The sequence below is a fragment of the Oratosquilla oratoria genome, chromosome 39 (assembly GCF_046742065.1).
Source record: "Oratosquilla oratoria isolate Oo_2021 chromosome 39, ASM4674206v1, whole genome shotgun sequence".
NCBI lineage: Eukaryota > Metazoa > Arthropoda > Malacostraca > Stomatopoda > Squillidae > Oratosquilla > Oratosquilla oratoria.
The window spans coordinates 8,867,644-8,886,515 of NC_134815.1; the positions used below are offsets into that span (position 1 = coordinate 8,867,644).

Consider the following 18,872-nt stretch of genomic DNA (forward strand, 5'->3'; position numbering starts at 1 on the left):
CTATTATTTTCAAATTAATTACCATACCTAGATTAAAATCATATGGTTCCAATGTGGGCTAATTGCCTTACAGTGTGTGTGTCCTGACTAGTTTATAATATGAACCCGCGTCAAATGATTGGAGACTGGTCTCAAATTAAATGAAGAATGCAGGTCATTTTTTATTTTGTCCGTTCTCAGCTGCCCTCCTTCAATTTCTCCTTCACCACCTCTATGACTTCACCACAAAGTTCAATCACGCACTAATGAATCTTTACAACCAGCCCCCATTTTTGTGTCCACATCTGGATTTGAACTTGGGATTTCTTGCACATGTTGCAAGCTCATTACTATTGAGAACATTTGCAACTCTTAAAAACATCTAGGACAATTGTGCCACTTTCCACTGGTCAATGTGGAATGAATTTTTTCATAATGCCTGTTTTGTCTGCAATATAAATCTGCAAATGAAAAAAATATAATAGATTCAAATGAATTTTATTTTATACAACTTTAATAATTTAACAGTATACATTTATATCTTACAGTAGGTATATATTTTTTATATATATATTATATGTATATATATATATATATAATGCAAAAGAAGCATTTGCATTTACTGCTTACAAGAACTCTTTCAAATGATAAAGTAATATTTCTAATGACTAGTTGACCATGTGTTCACTAAATTTCATTATAATAAATAAAACCACAACTTCTTAATCACAGAATAAAATTTGGTATTTGGGAAAGACCACTTTTTGCTTGCAAGATTCCTTGACACAATTACCAGCATCTATAAGCTGAAGATGCTTTTAGCAAGAAACATAAAATGATCTATCTAAATGACTGTTACACATCTCAACAAGATTCACATTTGTAATGGGTTGATGGATTCATCCATTTTGTAACACAAGAAAAACAAACAGCAATGGAGAGAACACTTAAAGGACATTGAAAAATTGACATGATTTCAATAGGAATAATAACAATAATAACCTCAAGTTTCACCAACTGGAAACCTGCAGCCTAATATGACTGGCAACAGTATTTGGTCCCTCCCATAGATTTCCCCATAAAGAAACACTAGACTGCTGTCTGTATTGTATCACTGTGGGACGTTTCTATGTCATCGACTTGTAGCAACACAAGGACGGGAGTAGTTGTCAGTTCTCCTAGTGTGAAAAGCTGAAGGAAAATACAAAGTTGATAGACTAATTCACTAATTTTTGCTCTCTTCTCCTCCACTGTCCATCTTTATCCAAACATTTCTAAATCTGGCTGTGTCTGCCAACCTCCAAGTTCTACTGATTCTCTCGTTCACCACAGACTGTAACCTAAACTTTTCACTGGTCTTGCCACACCAACCTCATATCTGTCCAAATTAAGAGACTTCTTTAATCTCTTCCATCTCTCACTTATTGACTAATGCAATTGATATGATGTTAATTTTTTCCGTGTATCAGGGTAGAGTGCCAGAGGCCTGGAGGAGTCCCTGTACAGTTCTGCTTTACAGGGAAAAAGGGGACAAATGTGAGTGTAGTAGTTTCTGAGGGATCATTTGGATGAGTGGAGTTGGGAAGGCTAATGGGAGGGTCTTGATTGAGAGGATTAGGAGAGCAACAAAGGGAGTAATTGGTGAGGAACAGTAGGGGTTGTGTGGATCATATTTTTGTGGTAAGGCAGGTATGCGAGAAAGTTTTAGGAAAAGGTAAGGATGGTTTTTGGGCCTTTATGGATTTGGAAAAGGCTTATGACAGGGTGGACAGGAAGATGCTGTGGGAGGTTTTACAGATATATGGGACTGGGGAAGCTGTTAAGAGCAGTCAAGAGTTTTTACAAGAGCAGTAGAGTCTGTATTAGAATGAGAAATGGAGAGTGGTTTCATGTAAAGGTGGGACTGCATCAGGGATGTATCATGTCACCATGGCTGTTCAATGTGTACATGGATGGGGTGGTGTGGGAGGTAAAAGTGAAGGTAATGGGCAGGGGACTGGAGATGGTCAAAGAAAATGGAGAAAAGTGGGAGGTGAGTTAGTTGTTGTTTGTTGAAGACACTACGCTCGTGGCTGGGTCAGAGGGGAGATTAAGGGAGTTAGTAACAGTTTGGGAAGGTATACAATAGGAGAAAGTTGAAGGTAAATGTGGGTAAAAGCAAGTTGGTAATATGTACAAGGGTAGAGGATGGCAGCTAGTTGAAAGTAAGTTTTAAAGGAGAGAGGCTAGAGGAAGTGGATAGCTTTATGTATTTGGGTTTGTATGTGGTAGGAAAGGGAGGAGTGGAGGTGGAGGTAGAATGTAGATTGAGAGAAGTGTTACAAGAAATAGGCATCTGGGAATGAATGCAAAGAGGAGATTGTATGAAGGAGTGATTGTGCCAACAGCATTGTATGGAGCAGAGACTTGAAATTTAAGAGAGGCAGAGAGGAAATGCCTCAGAAGTATGATAGGGGTTACTAGGATGGCAGATGGGGCTGATGAAAGATTATTGGGATGGTTTGGACACATGGAAAGAATGAGTGAAGAAAGATTAGTAAATGAGATGTGCAAGGCAGAGATGGAAGGAGTGAACTTTAGGGGACAACCGAGGATGAGATGGATGGATGGGGTAAAGGGGGCATTGAACAAGAGGGGAATGTCTGTTGAGTAAGGAAGGGAGAAGGCAGGAGATAGGGATAAGTGGAAAATGACTGTGTTAGATGATACTGTTATGCAAGGGTGAAGTAGGGGATGATTATGTGTGAATGATATTTTGACGCAGCCCATGAGGGGACGGAGGGGGGGGGGGAGAGTTGCCAATAAAGTGAAGTAGCCTTGCTATGGATATACTGTATCCTGCTAAATTGCTTCTGACCTAGGGCAGTGGGCAGGATACAGGGATGACCCGTCATCCATGAGGAGCTAAGATGAGAGGCAGGACATGGTGGACAGGAGTGGAATGGGTGGGAGTAGGTATATGCCTCTGACTTGACTACCTCCCTTATTACAAAGGATTACAAAGGCGGAGCATACCAACAGTAGACCTTTTGGTCCATAACTAGGCTGGATGCAAAAAAAAAAATTATAATATTGATAAATAAACAAATAGATATTCCCATATTCAAATCCAGTGACCCATGACTTCTAATTGTGTAGGAAAGTGGCAGTTGCTGACATGTCTATTGAAAAAGCTCTTGGTATATATTGATATGTCTTAACACATGTACATTTTCACTTACATCTCTAACAAATGTTTCTCTATTCCTCAACACACACTAAATTTCTCGTTTTCTTTTCCTTCCTTCCTCTCGTACTCCATGACCTCCTAAGTTTAATTTGTTCATCTTCATGGATGAAGTGAAGGCAGCAATTAAGATGATGAAAGCAGGTAAGGCACCTGGTCTAGATGGATGCCATGCAGAATGTCTTAAAAAAGGAGGTACAGTGATGGTGGACTGGTTGATGAGGTTATTTAATGTTTGCTGGAGAGAAGGTAGAGTGCCGGAGGACTGGAGAGTGCTTGTATAGTTCCACTTTACAAGGGAAAGGGGGACAAGTGTGAATGTAGTAGTTTCAGAGGGATTAGCTTGTTAAGTGTAGTTGGGAAGGCTTATGGGAGGATCTTGATTGAGAGGATTAGGAGAGGAACAGAGGGTGAGGAACAGTGTGGATTTAGGACAGGTAGAGGTTGTGTAGATCAGATTTTTGTGGTAAGACAGATATGTGAGAAAGCTATAGGAAAGGGGAAGGATTTTTTTGGGCCTTTATGGATCTGGAAAAGGCTTACGACAGGGTAGACAGTAAGGCACTGTGGGAGGTTGTGCGGATATACGGGATAGGAGGAAAGCTTCTCGGAGCTGTCAAGAGTTTTTATGAGAGTAGTAGAGCTTGTGTCAGGATTAGAAATGAAGAGAGTGAGTGGTTTGAGGTAAAGGTGGGATTTCGTCAAGGATGCGTTATGTCACCCTGGCTGTTCAACTTATACATGGATGGGGTGGTGCGAGAGGTAAATGCAAGGGTGGTGGGTCAGGGATTGGAGATGGTTAAAGAACATGGAGAAAAGTGGGAGGTGAGCCAGCTGTTGTTTGCGGACGACACTGCGCTTGTGGTAGGATCGGAGGAGGGATTGAGGAAGTTGGTGACAGAGTTTGGGAGAGTGTGTGATAGAACAAAGCTGAAGATAAATGTGGGTAAAAGTAAGGTGATGAGATGTACAAGGGGTGAAAGTGGCAGTAATCTGGAAGTGAGCATTAAGGGAGAGCGACTGGAGGAAGTGGATAGTTTTAGATACTTGGTTGCAAATGTGGCAGGAAAAGGTGGAGTTAAGGTGGAGGTAGAATGTAGATTGAGAGAAACAAGCAAATGCCTTGGTGGATTAAAAAGTGTAATGAGGAATAGATATTTGGGAATGGATGCGAAGAGGAGACTGTATGAAGGAGTGATTGTGCCAACAGCACTGTATGGAGCAGAAACATGGAACATAAGAGAGGAAGAGAGAAGGAGCTTGAATGTGTTTGAGATGAAGTGTCTGAGAAGTATGATGGGGGTTACTAGGCTAGAGAGTGAGAAATGAGGTGAGGAGGAAAACAGGGGTGGAAATGGAGTTGGGAGATAGGGTTGATGAAAGAGTATTAGGATGGTTTGGACACATGGAAAGAATGAGTGAAGAAAGACTAGTAAAGGAGGTATGGAAGGCAGATGTGGAGGGAGTGAACATGAGGGGACGTCCTAGGATGAGATGGATGGATGGGGTGAAGGGGGCTTTGGGGAAGAGGGGAATGTCTGTTGAGGAAGGAAGGGAGAGGACAGAAGACAGGGGTGAATGGAGAATGGTTGTATATGGAAGATGTTGTGATGCATGAGGTGGAATGGACGGGGGGATGGGGGTGAGGTAGTGTGTGTGAGCAAAATTTTGACGCAGCCCGAAGGGATTTCTCCCCGTCCTCTCCTTTATATGGGGGGACGGAGAGGGGGGGGTCACTGATTTAATGAAGCGGCCTTGCTGTGGATGTGCTGTGTCTTGCGACACTGCTTCTGACCCAAAGCAGTGGACAGGGTGCAGGGATGACCCGTCATCAAGGAGGTGCTAAGATGGGAGGGAGGGTGGAGGGGTGTGGAGTGTTTTCAGGGATGGAATGGGTGGGAATGATTTTATGCCTTTTCCTTTTTGGCTACCTCCCTAGTAAAGGGGAAAAAGCCTTGGTATATGTATGTATGTATGTCCATCTTTACTTTATCCTCTTTTGCTTTCTCAGTCTTTTTCTCTTTTCTGATTCACATGGACTCTACCTCATTTGATCTTCATTGTGTATTTACTTAACTGTAATATATAGGAAAGAATTCTATGGGATTCCAATTTCTTTTTCTCAAACTTTCATATGTAGCTTTGAAATACCTTAATGATTAAGCTCAGGCTACATTAGAATCTATGCTATTTCACGATTCATGTATCTGTATTTCTGAACATTTTTTAGACTTTTCTTCATTTCATTACTTTGCAACTCTTCCCTACCTCAGATAATACTATCCACCATCAGTTTTATCCATTCCCTTTCAACCTGCATCAAATTTGGATGATATTTTGACACACAACAAAGGATCTCCCTGTCTTCTCTATTTTCCACAAGAAGGGGTCACCATACAAATGAAATGGCACTGCTGTGGATGTGCTGTGTCTTGCTCCATTTCCCACCCAGGCAGTGGGCAGGAGACAGGGAGGATCCTTCATCCACGAGGAGCAAAGATAAGGGTGGTGGATGGGAGTGGAAAGGATGTATGCCTTTGACTTCGCTATCAACTTTATAAGGGGGAAGATGCCCTCAGTATATACAGTAGACAGATAGAATTATTACCCTAAACATACCATCAAGCCCAATGATTTCAATTTCTCTTCATTCATCTTACTGGCAAGGCTCAGAACTAATCTGGACACTGCCCTCCACATTCTCTCAATCTTGTTTACATCTTCCACCTTACAAAAAGGGCCACACTATCATCACATATTCCAATCGGGTATTGTGTGTGTATTTTACCTAGTTGTATTTTACGGGAAGGGGAGCTAAACTCATGGTGACCCGTTTTTGTATCTCCCAAGATCAAGTTTGTTCTTAAATTCTTGTATGGTGTTTGCACACACTATTTTTTTGTCCAGTTTGTTCCAGATATCTATCACTCTGTATGGGAAGCTATTCTTTTTCAGGTCTCTTCTGTAGCTGTCCTTTATGAGTTTCATTGCATGTCCTCTTGTTTTTCCTCTGTCCCACTTTAATAAGTCCTCTCTATCAAGGCGTTCCTTGCTTTTCATAATCCTACAGATGGCTAGTAGGTCCCCTCGTTCTCTTCTTTGTTCCAGGGTTGGCAATTCCAGTTTGGCCAATCTTTGTTCATATGTTAAGTTTGAAAGTGTTGGGGCCATCTTTGTCGCTCCACGTGATAACATTACGAAAGTGATTGAACTACACAAAATGGGAAAGAATAATCGAGAAATAGCCAAGGCAATGGGTGTGACTGAGTGTACTGTGTCCCAACTCCTAACAAAATGGTGCATGGGTGGAGGGGTTGATACCATGCCCCCCCCCCCACACACACACAACAAACATGCCGGGGGTCAAAGCCCTAAAGATTTCCCCGAAGGCATTAAAGCTTGTAAAATGTCAGTTGGACCTTAACCCTTCTACAACTGCAAAGGAACTAAAGGAAAAGAACCCTAAGTTTCTCAGTGACATCTCCATCAGGATAATTCAGGAAAATATTCAGAAGCTGTTAAATTACTCGAAAGTGGATCATAAAGGCTGAGAACTTATTCAGTGGCATAAGGTCCTTTGGACTGACGAAGCAACCTTTTGTATAAGTGAAAGAAAGGAAATGAAGGTGTGGAACTCTTACCATGTCAGTGTGTGACCCACGCTTGATGGTGACAAGCGTTAAGCACCCGCCCTATCTTATGGTGTAGGGCACCCTTGGCTATGGTGGTTTGGGGAACCCTGTAATACTCCCTAAGGGCCAGACTGTCAACTCTGAGTGCTATATTAACCTTCTGCTGGAGAATTTAGAGGAGTGTTTTGTGAAAACTGAGTATGATATCCTTCAGCAGGACCATGTCCCTTGCCATACCTCAAGGGCAGCCAAAAAAATGCTCAGTGATAGTGAAGTCAACTACATAGAGGACTGCCCTGGGCAGTCACCCGATATTTCCCCCATAGAAAACTTATGGGACATCATGAAGGCCTACCTTTGTCAGGAGGTCACGTCTACAGTTCCCAAGCTTGAGATAGCCATCCAGAAAGTGTAGGAGGAAATTTCCGCTTCCCACTGTCAGAATTTGGCCAATTCTGTCCCCAAGAGACTCCAGCAGGTCATCAAGGCCAAGGGCTTCCCCCATCAGGAGGTAGCATTGACGGCATGTTTAATCATTTTTTGTAATTCTTAAAATAATTTCATCAAAATTTTTCGCACATATTTCCCAAGTACGCAATCCGCGCTGACTGTTTGCTGTGTACCAGGTATGTACCATTTACCAAAGAACCTTTCCCCCTCAAGTACGTAATACCTGCAAGGACAAGATCTATACAGTTTTATCCACAGGTAAACATCTCAGTCTATCAATATACCAAGGGCTTCCTCCCTTTTATAAGGGAGGTAAACATACACACATATATTAATGTGAACACATATATACAGTAATACATGCATCAATGGAGCATAGCATAGGGAACCATGGAATGTACCAAGTCAGCTAATTTATCATTAACACTCATGATATCACACAACCTCAGCCCAATCCATTCACTGCCCCAGGTTTCCCCCTGCAGGAGACTCACAGCTACCGAGGTAACCACCTACAGTGACCGGGAGGGCCCATAAGTCACCCAGAGAAGAAATACATGTTATTGTCTACGGGTTGTTGTTGTTGGATATTGCAGAATGAGGGTCTCTATGTCCTCTGTGTGGTGGACATATCTGGGACAGTCTGGTTCTCTGGCCAAGCCAAGTCTGTGTTGATGCGGTTTCAATACTGTAATGCTGGATGTGCATGCTGTCACCCCAAAGACCAGGAGGAAGATGTAGGCTACCCAGATAAAAAAAAAAATTATGTCTTAAATAGACGAAAACGTTCAGTATTCCAATCTTTGATTTCCTCGTGGTTTCAAGCAAGATATCATTATTCACGTGTTTTATGTGATTACTGTTGCACCCAGATCAAGTAGATTACTGGCACCATTTTGAGAAGAGCACCAGCTCCAAAACCATCACATTATCCCAATCTCCACAAGGAGGTGAAGTCCCAAGGGTCCAATGCCTGGTCTTTGTATCAGGCCCAGAAACCTCTGTCCAAGATGCTTCTAAAGCATTAGTGGGAGATCACATATTGAATGGGGTTAAGGCATGTGACAAGGTCATTGTGTGGTTTCTTGATAAATTACTGTAGGTACTCCCTCTATGTATATTTACTAAATGCCCTTTCCTAACTAGCAAAGGGAATGGTCGAGTCAAAGCACACACATCAAAAAAATAAATAAAACCCATTCAACTATCCTTCCCACTTCAGCACCTTGTGGATAAGGGGATGTTCTGTTCTCTACCATATTACTTAGGGCAAAAGTAGTGCAGTGAGATACAACTTTCCCACAGCAGGGCCTAACAGACAAAGCTGTTTTACCCCCACTCCACTGCTGATATGATGATGATATGGTTTAACGTCACACACTCCCCCCTATCGGGAGGCTAGGACGGTGCCCGTCACAGGGGGCTTTGTAGCGTGGAATTTGATGAACCATGCCCTTGGTTCAACTTTGCCTGTGGCAGGATTCAAACCGCCCTCACCTCAACCTTCGCCGCAAGTAACGACGCCCTAACCCACTCAGCCAGCGAGCTTCCTACTAACTATAATTTAAATGGTAATATAGGTCAGAGATCTTAAGAACCCTTTTCACTAACTTGAAGTGCATAGCATTCAGATATGACACATAAAACCAAATCAATGACATAAAATCTTGCTTCTATAATGGCTATTGCCCACATCCTCCACAACCCTGTTCCCAGTTATATCTACATAACGGACAGATACACAACACTGAGCACAATGGACTCGAATCTTTTATCCCATCTTATCCAAACATTATAAATTATCAGGGGAATGAGGTTAGCTCGCTGGAATGTTTTTCAATAATATCTGAAGGAACCCCATGGTGGTTTCAAATACTCCTCTGACTTATCCGCACTCATAATTCACTCTTGAAACAACATTCTGGAGATTCAACGAGTTTCAAAGAAATACAAAGGACTCTGCCATTTGCCAGATTAAGTAACAGCTCCTTCTCATCTAAGCTGGGGGAAGAGCAGGCTTTGGCACAACAGGCTGGGGCTCACTAGGGCTGGGAATACTTCCTGTTGCTCCATATAGTTCACGGCCAGCTGCGGATGATGACGATGAGGGCTGAATTTCAATAGCAGTAGCACTGGGCGAAGGGGAACGGGCCACAGCTCCGTTGTTCGGATACGGCGTGTACGGAGGTGGGTCGGAGTCAGGAACAAAGGATGAATAAGGTGGTGGCGGGTCGTCTTTGTGATGCACAGGCACACTTGGAAGAATGACGTGCATTTCTTGGTTGGGGCGAGTAACAGCGAGGACTGACACCACAGACTGCGAGCCGATTTCACGTAGCTTGGGGAAAAAAGAAAATTCCAGTATTTATTACCTGAATTTCCACCAACAATGTGAAATAAATTAAATTGAATAAATTCATCATTGAGCAAATGCTTGACCAACATGGATATTAAGTTGTTATGATCAATGTTATGAGGATGAGATGGATACATACATACATACATATACCAAGGCTTTTTCCCCCTTCCAAGGGAGGTAGCCAAAAAGGGAAAGGCATAAAAACACTCCCACCCATTTCATCCCCAAACACACTCCACACCCCTCCCACCCTCCCTCTCATCTGAGCACCTCCTGGATGACGGGTCATCCCTGCACCCTGCCCACCGCCCTGGGTCAGAAGCAGTGTCGCAAGACACAGCACATCCACAGCAAGGCCGCTTCATTTAATCGGCGACCCCCCCTCTCCGTCCCCCCTTGTATATAAGGAGAGGACGGGGAGAAATCCCTTCGGGCTGCGTCAAAATTTACTCACACATACTACCCCACCCCCACCCCCCCGCCCATTCCTCCTCATGCAATCACAACATCATCCATATACAACCATTCTCCACTCACCTCTGTCTTCCGTCCTCTCCCTTCCTTCCTCAACAGACATTCCCCTCTTCCCCAAAGCCCCCTTCACCCCATCCTAGGACGTCCCCTCATGTTCACTCCCTCCACATCTGCCTTCCATACCTCTTTTACTAGTCTTTCTTCACTCATTCTTTCCATGTGTCCAAACCATCCTAATATTCTTTCATCAACCCTATCTCCCAAATCCTTTTTCACCCCTGTTCTCCTCCTCACCTCCTCATTTCTCACTTTATCCAGCCTAGTAACCCCCACCATACTTCTCAGACACCTCATCTCAAACACATTCAAACTCCTTCTCTCTTCTTCTCTTATGTTCCACGTTTCTGCCCCATACAGTGCTGTTGGCACAATCACTCCTTCATACAGTCTCCTCTTCGCATCCATTCCCAAATGTCTATTCCTCATTCCTCTTCCCCATCCATTCCATGAGATGGATGGATGGGGTAAAAGGGGCACTGAGCAAGAGGAAGATGTCTGTTGAGGAATGAAGGGAGAAGGCAGAAGACAAGGGTAAGCATAAAATGGCTGTGTATGAATGATACTGTGATGCATGGAAGGGAGTGGGTGAGGGATAGGAGGGGAGGTTTGGGAGTGGATATGTGTAAATATTTTGATGCAGTCCAAAGGACTTTCTCCCATCTTAAATGTTACTGCATGAGGGGATTGTGAATTAAATGAAGTGGCCTTGCTGTGGATGTGCTGTGTCTTGCTGCATTGTTTCTGACCCAGGATGATAGGCAAGATGCAGGGTTGACCCATAATCCAGAGAAGTTAAATGAGGGGGGGGGGGAGTGGAAGTATGCTTTTTTACTTTGGCTACCTCCCTTACATGGGGGGAAAAGCCCTTGGTATATGTATGATTAAAACAAGAACTTGCAAGATAATTTACTGAGATTTGGGAAAGGATTAAGGGGGTACAGCAAGTCCTCGTTATACAGTACATATGCGTTCCTGAAAACCTTACCGCAAATTGAAAATACCGTATACCAATCCCAAGTTTCGACTTATGGCAGACATACTACCTTCTCCCTGCTCTTTCCTCTTCAAAATATCTAATTTTACCTCCAAAACACGAGCGGATACCATATCTGTGAATTTTTCTTACCGTAAATAGAATTGAGGGTAGTAATTACCAAATACCATAACTGCGAATTTACCGGATAAAGAATTACCATATAAGGAGGACTCACTGGAACACTTTGGAGGTCTGGCAACTACTGCGGGAACTTAAGTTCCTATTCCATGCCTAGCCACCTCACAGGAATCAATTTTCTTTATAGGAATAATAATAATGGTTGCCTTGAGCTTCATTCACTGGACACTCACAGCTCTGCAGCAATCAGCAACTCCCCTCAGCCCTTCCCATATAGCTCCACAGAAAGAAACATTGGACTGTTATCTATGTTGAATCGATGTGTAAGTTTTTATTTCACTGGCTGGGTGGAGGTGAGAGAGGGGACCAGTTACCAGGTGTCAGCACTTCATATGTAATACGGTGGACGAAAGGTAACTAACAACTACTGACAAGAAAACTTCAGGCCTGGTCCAGACCAAGCACCAACCCCCCGGGGGTTGCACCTTCACAGGTGTAAGGGATTTCAAGAAGGGAACTAAATGGTTTGGAGAGAGGGGGACCAAGTTCTAAGACTATTTTTTTTTTTCTATGAAAAATGAAGAAGTTAAACATAAATGTGGGTAAAAGTAAGGACAGGAGAGGACAGAAGATAGGGGTGAACGGAGAATGGTTGTATGGATGATGCTGTGATGCATGAGGGGGAGTGGGTGGAGGATGGGGGATGAGGGAGTATATGTGAGAAATAAATTGACGCAGTCCAAAGGGATTTCTCCCAGTCTTCTCCTTCTATGCATGAGGAGATGGAGAGGGAAGCAGCCTTGCTGTGGATGTGCTGTGTCTTGCGACACTGCTTCTGACCCAGGACAGTGGACAAGATGCAGGGATGACCCATAATCCAGGGTGTGCCAAGATAAGAGGGTGGAGGGGAGTGGAGTATGTTCGGGATGAAATGTGTGCGTGTGATGTTTATGCCTTTGTTTTTTGGCTACCTCCCTTGTAAGGGGGAAAAAGCCTTTGGTATATGTATGGTATGGTATGTATATAGGAAAAATCAAGGTATATGAATGTTTGGGATGACTACATCCAGAATTCTAGTAATGTAAACTATGATTTCATAATTAAAGTGAATTCAATGTACAACAAATACAAAATTTATTTCATACAGACCTGTAGGTGGTAAGAGTTTACAATCAAGAAGAAGTAGAAAGGAATTCCCACACTGATGAACATTTGCACAAAACCACTACCTCCAACATGCCTGCTGAAAACCATGTTAAGTATGCCATACGAGATGTACATGAGTGTCCATAGCAGCCACGGAGACATCATCTTTGGTTTGCCCTATATCAAAAGAAAGGATCAATTCTATGTTATCCACATTCACTCATTTTTTCCTTTGATTTTTTTTTTTTTTTTTTTTTTTACTAGAAATCTGCAGCCCAAGGAGAATGTAAATCATGATTTGGCCTAACCAGCTATTCAGTTCTTTCATCAGTCTTCCAAGTACAATGACATGCAACCTAACTTTTTTATTTCATGAAATGTTTGATCTATTGAATAAGAGGTATTTGACAAGTTAATCAAAGCTTAGACTGATATACCTATTCTCAAACATATATTTATGTTGAAGCTGAAAAAAAATTAAGAGATTTGCAAACAGAAACATCAAGGAGACATTGTATCACTCACATTTTTTGCCCCATGAATCATAAGGGAGGTAAGAATAAGCTGAACTGTGTACATCATTATTCCAACATAAAACAACAAACGATCTGAAATGTAAAAATTTTTAAATTAATATGCTACAACACTGAGAGAAATTTGCTAGTAACAGTGACATTAATCTGATCATTTTTATGACAGTTGCATTGCCGAAAGCAGTGGGTTCGAATCCTACATGCGACTGTCATAAAAATTATCATGCTACAACACATTTAAGATGTATAATGATTGCAGGTGCAACAAATTACAGTGACAATAGTCACGAGCACAAGAAGAATAATTAAGCAAATATAGAAAGGAGGTAGGATAAACAATTCACACAAATAATAGCTTCATAAATCCTTACTACAATATCCAACTGAGAAATCACCCCTAAGATTAACTACAGAGGCATGCCTAAATATAGGTCACCTCCTTTCATTAAAACAGTGCCAACACAGATCTTCCCTGGCAACAGACTCCAACTGACCATGATGCAATCACCACACAGAAGATATAAGACACATTTTACACTGTCCTACACTCAGCTTATACAGAAAACAACACAAAATCTCTTTTCTGAATAATTTATGGGCTGAACTCGTGGCTATGGCTGACAAGCTAGATGCTATAGGTCTTCTGCAGGTGCCATCTGGGGCAATGGATTGACAAAATCTTCCTTTATCTGTGGACACCATTTCCATAATTTCTGATCTACCACTCCCCAAAACATCCTTTTGATACTACATCCTTAATTTCTGTCTTCTCACTTCTTTCCAACAGAACTTCTTTGTCTCTTTTTCTATCCATTCATCATCAATCTAGATACTTAATTTTTCATCTTTCATCCTTTCATGTATCTCCTTTTTACCCAGACACCTTTAAACTTACTGGTGCCAACAAATCCCCATGTTTTACTGATTACCTCATTCACTGTGGATTGTTACAAACTTAATTTTCGCTGGTTTTGCTCCCCTAACCACATACTTAATTCGTGAGTACTTCTTTAATCTCACCAATGTCTGAACCATTGCCCAGTACCATTGATATTCTTTTTCAGTTCTCAATGTAAGACCCACCCAAAGGCTGATGCCACTTACCTGAACACCACAGTTCTTACATAAGAACATAAGAAATAAAGGAGACTGCAAAAGACCATAAGGCCTACACTAGGCAGCTCCGTATCCATCACCACCTGTCATCCCCATCCATAAAGTTGTCTAATCGTTTTTTAAAACTGATAGTTTCAGCGCTTACTACATGGTTACTAAGTTTATTCCATTCATCGACCACCCTATTTGTAAACCAATTCTTGCCTATTTCCTTCTTAAATCTAAATTTGTCCAGTTTATACCCATTACTGTGAGTCCTGCCCTGTTGTTTTATTATGATGACCTGCAAGAGCAAGGGAGAACAGGGCCAACAGACCAATTGAATAATTATTTTTTTACATAAGATGAAAGATCTTGAGGATACAGAGCAGTTTAGAAAGGAACTACAACTCTGAGACATTGACAGGAACTTTACAGTATCACACATGCCACCACAACAAACAAGCTGGTGAGCAAACTACATTATCATTGCCAAGAAATGAATAATTTGTGATAGAACTGGATAAAGCTCAATGCATGCAAAGTTTGAGAACATTATAACTTTAAGAGAGTCAAGTTTGGGATCTTCAACATATAGAAAATACAAACAAGGTACTGAGAGATTCCACTGTTTGGATACTTACAAGAGACAATACGATGGAAATCTTTACATTTCATCAAAGTTAAGTTTTCTAACCCAGGCACAGGAAATTCTTGATTTTCTGCTAACTCATCAGAATCATCCTTGTTTGCCTTTTGCTGACAGAACTGCCAATGAGTCTCGATGATGATCATTGTAACTATGTACTTAGACAGTGCCAAGATAGTTGAAATCTGCAAAATTTCACAAATACTATAACCAGTTCACTGCAGTTTGTTAAACATCCAATCACTGAAATGTCAATATCTACATTACTTATATTTTCACATGTAATGCACCATAAATATGATTCCAATGATGAGTGTTCCTGTTCGTATAGACCAGTAGCCACAACATGACTGGACTCGACATCCCTCAAAGAAGGCTGCCATGGTATAATCACACTAAATCTGGAAACCAAAGGATATATGAATATATAATTACTGAAACATTACAAGAGCACAACAATGGTTTATATTAAGTAACAAACAAAAAAAAAACATTTTTTTAGAGGTGCACACCTATGCAGTACAGCATTAGAAAATTAAATATTAATATTGTAGATTATAATACATCATGTCATAAATATTTTTCTTGGCAGAAATCAATATCAGAAAATGTTGCTAAAACCTATCGACAAATGAATGAAGATGCTTCGACTCCTTTAGACGCTATCTTTGTTTTGATAGATTCAGAGGTTGGAAATGATAGCTATGACCCTGATGACCTCTAGAATTACAGGTACTGCATTACTAAATGCAGGTTAGGTTAGGTTAGGTTGGGTAGGGTTAGAATAGACAAATTTATCATACTTTAATTTCTTCAGCCTCCACATCTACCAAAACAAAGATGGCATCTAAAACAACCAAAGTGGCTATGTTTGTCTGTTTATAGATTTAGCAACCTTTTCTATTATGAATTTCTGCCAAGAATAACATATATTACATTGATAAACTATAATTTACAAAATTAGTATTTAATTTTCTATTGCTATATCACAAAGGTGTGCACTTCTAAAAATTTACCTAGAAAACAATATAATTGTTTTGCTTTGACCCATAAACATCTACACAAAAAATTCAGCTTCCAAAATACTATATATTTCATGAGTACTCTTAATTTTCTTCCACAGATCCTTATTTGGAGACGCAAAACTTTTCTTAAACCTAGTATTAAATTCTGATTGACCAATGCTGTAGATATCTCAGAGCAAAGACTGGCATAGTCATTTACAGTATTTTTTTTATATGTACAGTGTTGAGAGGCAAATTTCTTCCCTGTATTTGCAAACTGTGCAATTTGGTCACTTATAGCTCAATGCACTTATTGTATAGCCAACCCTTACATGTTTTACACCAAAAACTGATTCTTGACCTACATGCTAAAATTACTTTCAGCAAACTGTGTGACTATCATTCACAATACAGTATTCCTGGTACTTTTATAATGGATCACAACCAATAATTTTGAATCTATGTACAGACCCAAGAATAATAAACAAATCTCATTTGCATCATAAACTCTTGACTGACATATTATAATACTTGTGAGCAATATTTGTAGGCCTTGTTTTGAAACTACTAGTTGGCACTCATTACTGTACTGCTATTAAGTTTTTGCACATTTATGGGATCATTGTGATTTGTGCCAATATTTACACCTATGCTGCCATTTGTACACTGGGATCTCGAAATTCGACAGGGTTAGGGCAGTTTTCAAGGCATCAGAACACAAATCACCTCTATCTTAGTAAACAGTTTGTTTTAAGATGGAGGTGATTTGCATTTAAAAAAATAACATTCCGATGCCTCAAAAACTGGCCTAACTCTGTCAAATTTTGAAACCTGAGTGTACCACATAGGGTATTTAACCACAAACCATTTCACATTTGATATCCTCAGTAACTGGTTATTTCCAATACTATTCTAATATTCTATATCTCTAATCATTCAGCAACTTATGACTGCTGAACATAACACACACATCTAACACCATAAAATGACTTTAATCTGAGTATTCCATCATACATTCAACACTACCGTACCTTACTACCATCAGTATTATGGGATTATGATAATCCTATCCAATTTTTGGCAATACCTATCCTATCCTAACCTATAATAGCCTAGTTATGTAATCTAACCAAAGTGAGGGTTTCAGAAAGGTAAATAATGATAAAAAATATCATTAATATTATTTTAGTTGTGCACACCTATGTGATAAAGCGTTAGAAAATTAAATACTAATATTGTAAATTATACTTATAATACTACATGAATATGCGGTTTTCTCGGCAGAAACAAATAACAAAAAAACCTTGATGCAATCAAATCTACTAACGAATGAAGCCGCTAGGATACAGTCCAGACGCCATGTTGTCATCTGTCTAGTCCAGTCACTGTAAATTAGACAATGGCTTTCACATTGTGGACAAGGTGTTCTCCAATTCCAGATGACATTAATAAGACAATAGGATTTCATTGGACTTTTTGAGAGAACACAGGGTTCTGCTGTTATCTGTTCATTGCCCGAGGTACAATAATAATCAGGCCATCAGAATCTATGACAACAATGACGATGACCCAGATGATTTTTAGAATTTGAAGTACCAAATTACTAAATATAGGTTTGGTTATTTAGGTTACATTAGATAGGTTAGGTTAGAATTGATGAATTTATCATACTTTCATTTCTTCAACCTCAGCATCTATCAAAACAAACATGGCATGTCATTCGTTCATTAATAAACCAGTTTTAGCAACTTTTCTTTTACTGATTTCCACCAAGAAAATCGTATATTATACATTCATATATAATAATTTACAAAATTAATAACCAATTTCCTATTGCTATATCGAATAGGTGTGCACTTCTAAAAACTTACCATATCATCTCTTTACGTTTAACAGCAATTGTCACCTCCTAAAAGTTGATATATAAATATGATATAGCATGCACTCAATAGCCGGGCTCTTCCAGTATCAAGCAAACACATTTTCACTTATTTTTAACATGTGAAATCTCTATTTTTTTCTATGGAATGGTTATGGTAGGGTAAGTTAAATCAGGTTAGGTTGGGTTAGCTTAAATTAAGTTAGAAGCTATTGGACAATGTAAGTTCCATGTTAAATATTTGTGCTTGCATGATTTTGGAATTTTACCAATGGCTAAGCCATAATAACTTAAATATGGCTAAGCTAAATCCCATGGGCCCATGAATTCCTTTTTATGGAATGAAAATAAAAATTAAAACAAAATGTGAAAAGAATTCTTCAGAAGACCCTCAAAATGAAAATAGGGCTGTGTACTGCAGTCTATTATTATTAATAATCACTATAGGGGTTAGACAACTGTATGGAATGAAAGAATGAAGTTCTATTGAGGACCTGAAATACCCGAAAGCCTGGGAGCCCGATCACAAGCCAAAGTTAAACGTATTCCTGCTTAATGGCATACAGCTTATTATACGCACCCAGTTTGGATAGTACGACTACGCAGTGCTTAAAAACAGTTAACCAATTACCAAGGTCTATGTCGTCTACTTTGACAGTGGCTTCGAATGTCATTTTGGACGATGACTAATTAATTCTCCTAAATTCAGCAACCATAGTACTTACCAACCAAATATTTTCGAGTTTTATAATGAAAAGAGAACACGCACAATGTCTACCAAACACCATAAAATAAAAAATCAAATCAAACACCACAGTTATTAATGGCCTGTTTCATTGTCTGTTTACGTGATTCGTTATCAACTATTCACTTCAAGCGAAAATATTCGATTTAAACCTAAAACTGTCGTATCTCAGAGGTGTAAATTAAACTTCCTTTTTTCATTCTATCATATACCACTGAAACTTATAGGAAATATTAGATTATATACATCATACTCACATGTATGTTTGGAATTGTGGTAGTTATGAAAAAATTATACATTCTGTAAAAAATATTGTTGGAAGCCAATTTCACTCGTTTCACTTGTTTTTGTGAGGTATTTAATGAATACTTTTTTTTTCATAAACAACAAAAGTTAACTAACATACAAATGCAATGATATGTAACTTTACCTACCTAGTTGTATTTTGCGGGAATAGACGCCATTTTTGGGTCGAACCCACCACAAATTGTAATAGTAATGAAACGTGCATTTTTCACTGTCAAATT

The 18,872-nt window shown here is 40.0% G+C and overlaps 1 protein-coding gene across 4 annotated transcripts; it reads right to left on the reverse strand.

Annotated features, from left to right (window-relative positions):
* Window positions 1–565: 565 nt before the first annotated feature.
* LOC143020281 (uncharacterized) lies at window positions 566–18,471 on the reverse strand. 4 transcript variants are annotated; one of them, XM_076176522.1, is made up of 6 exons: window positions 18,326–18,471; window positions 15,008–15,118; window positions 14,713–14,902; window positions 12,966–13,048; window positions 12,535–12,617; window positions 566–9,625 (listed from the first exon to the last, which is right to left on the reverse strand). In XM_076176522.1, exons 2-6 carry the CDS (start codon window positions 15,098–15,100, stop codon window positions 9,280–9,282), a joined length of 795 nt encoding a protein of 264 aa, XP_076032637.1. In that variant the 5' UTR covers window positions 15,101–15,118; window positions 18,326–18,471; the 3' UTR covers window positions 566–9,279. The 4 variants fall into 4 exon arrangements, with proteins under 4 accessions (XP_076032637.1, XP_076032633.1, XP_076032636.1 ...); XM_076176518.1 differs by having other exon boundaries at window positions 12,444–12,617; XM_076176521.1 differs by having other exon boundaries at window positions 12,444–12,617; window positions 18,370–18,446.
* Between the last annotated feature and the right edge of the window lie 401 nt (window positions 18,472–18,872).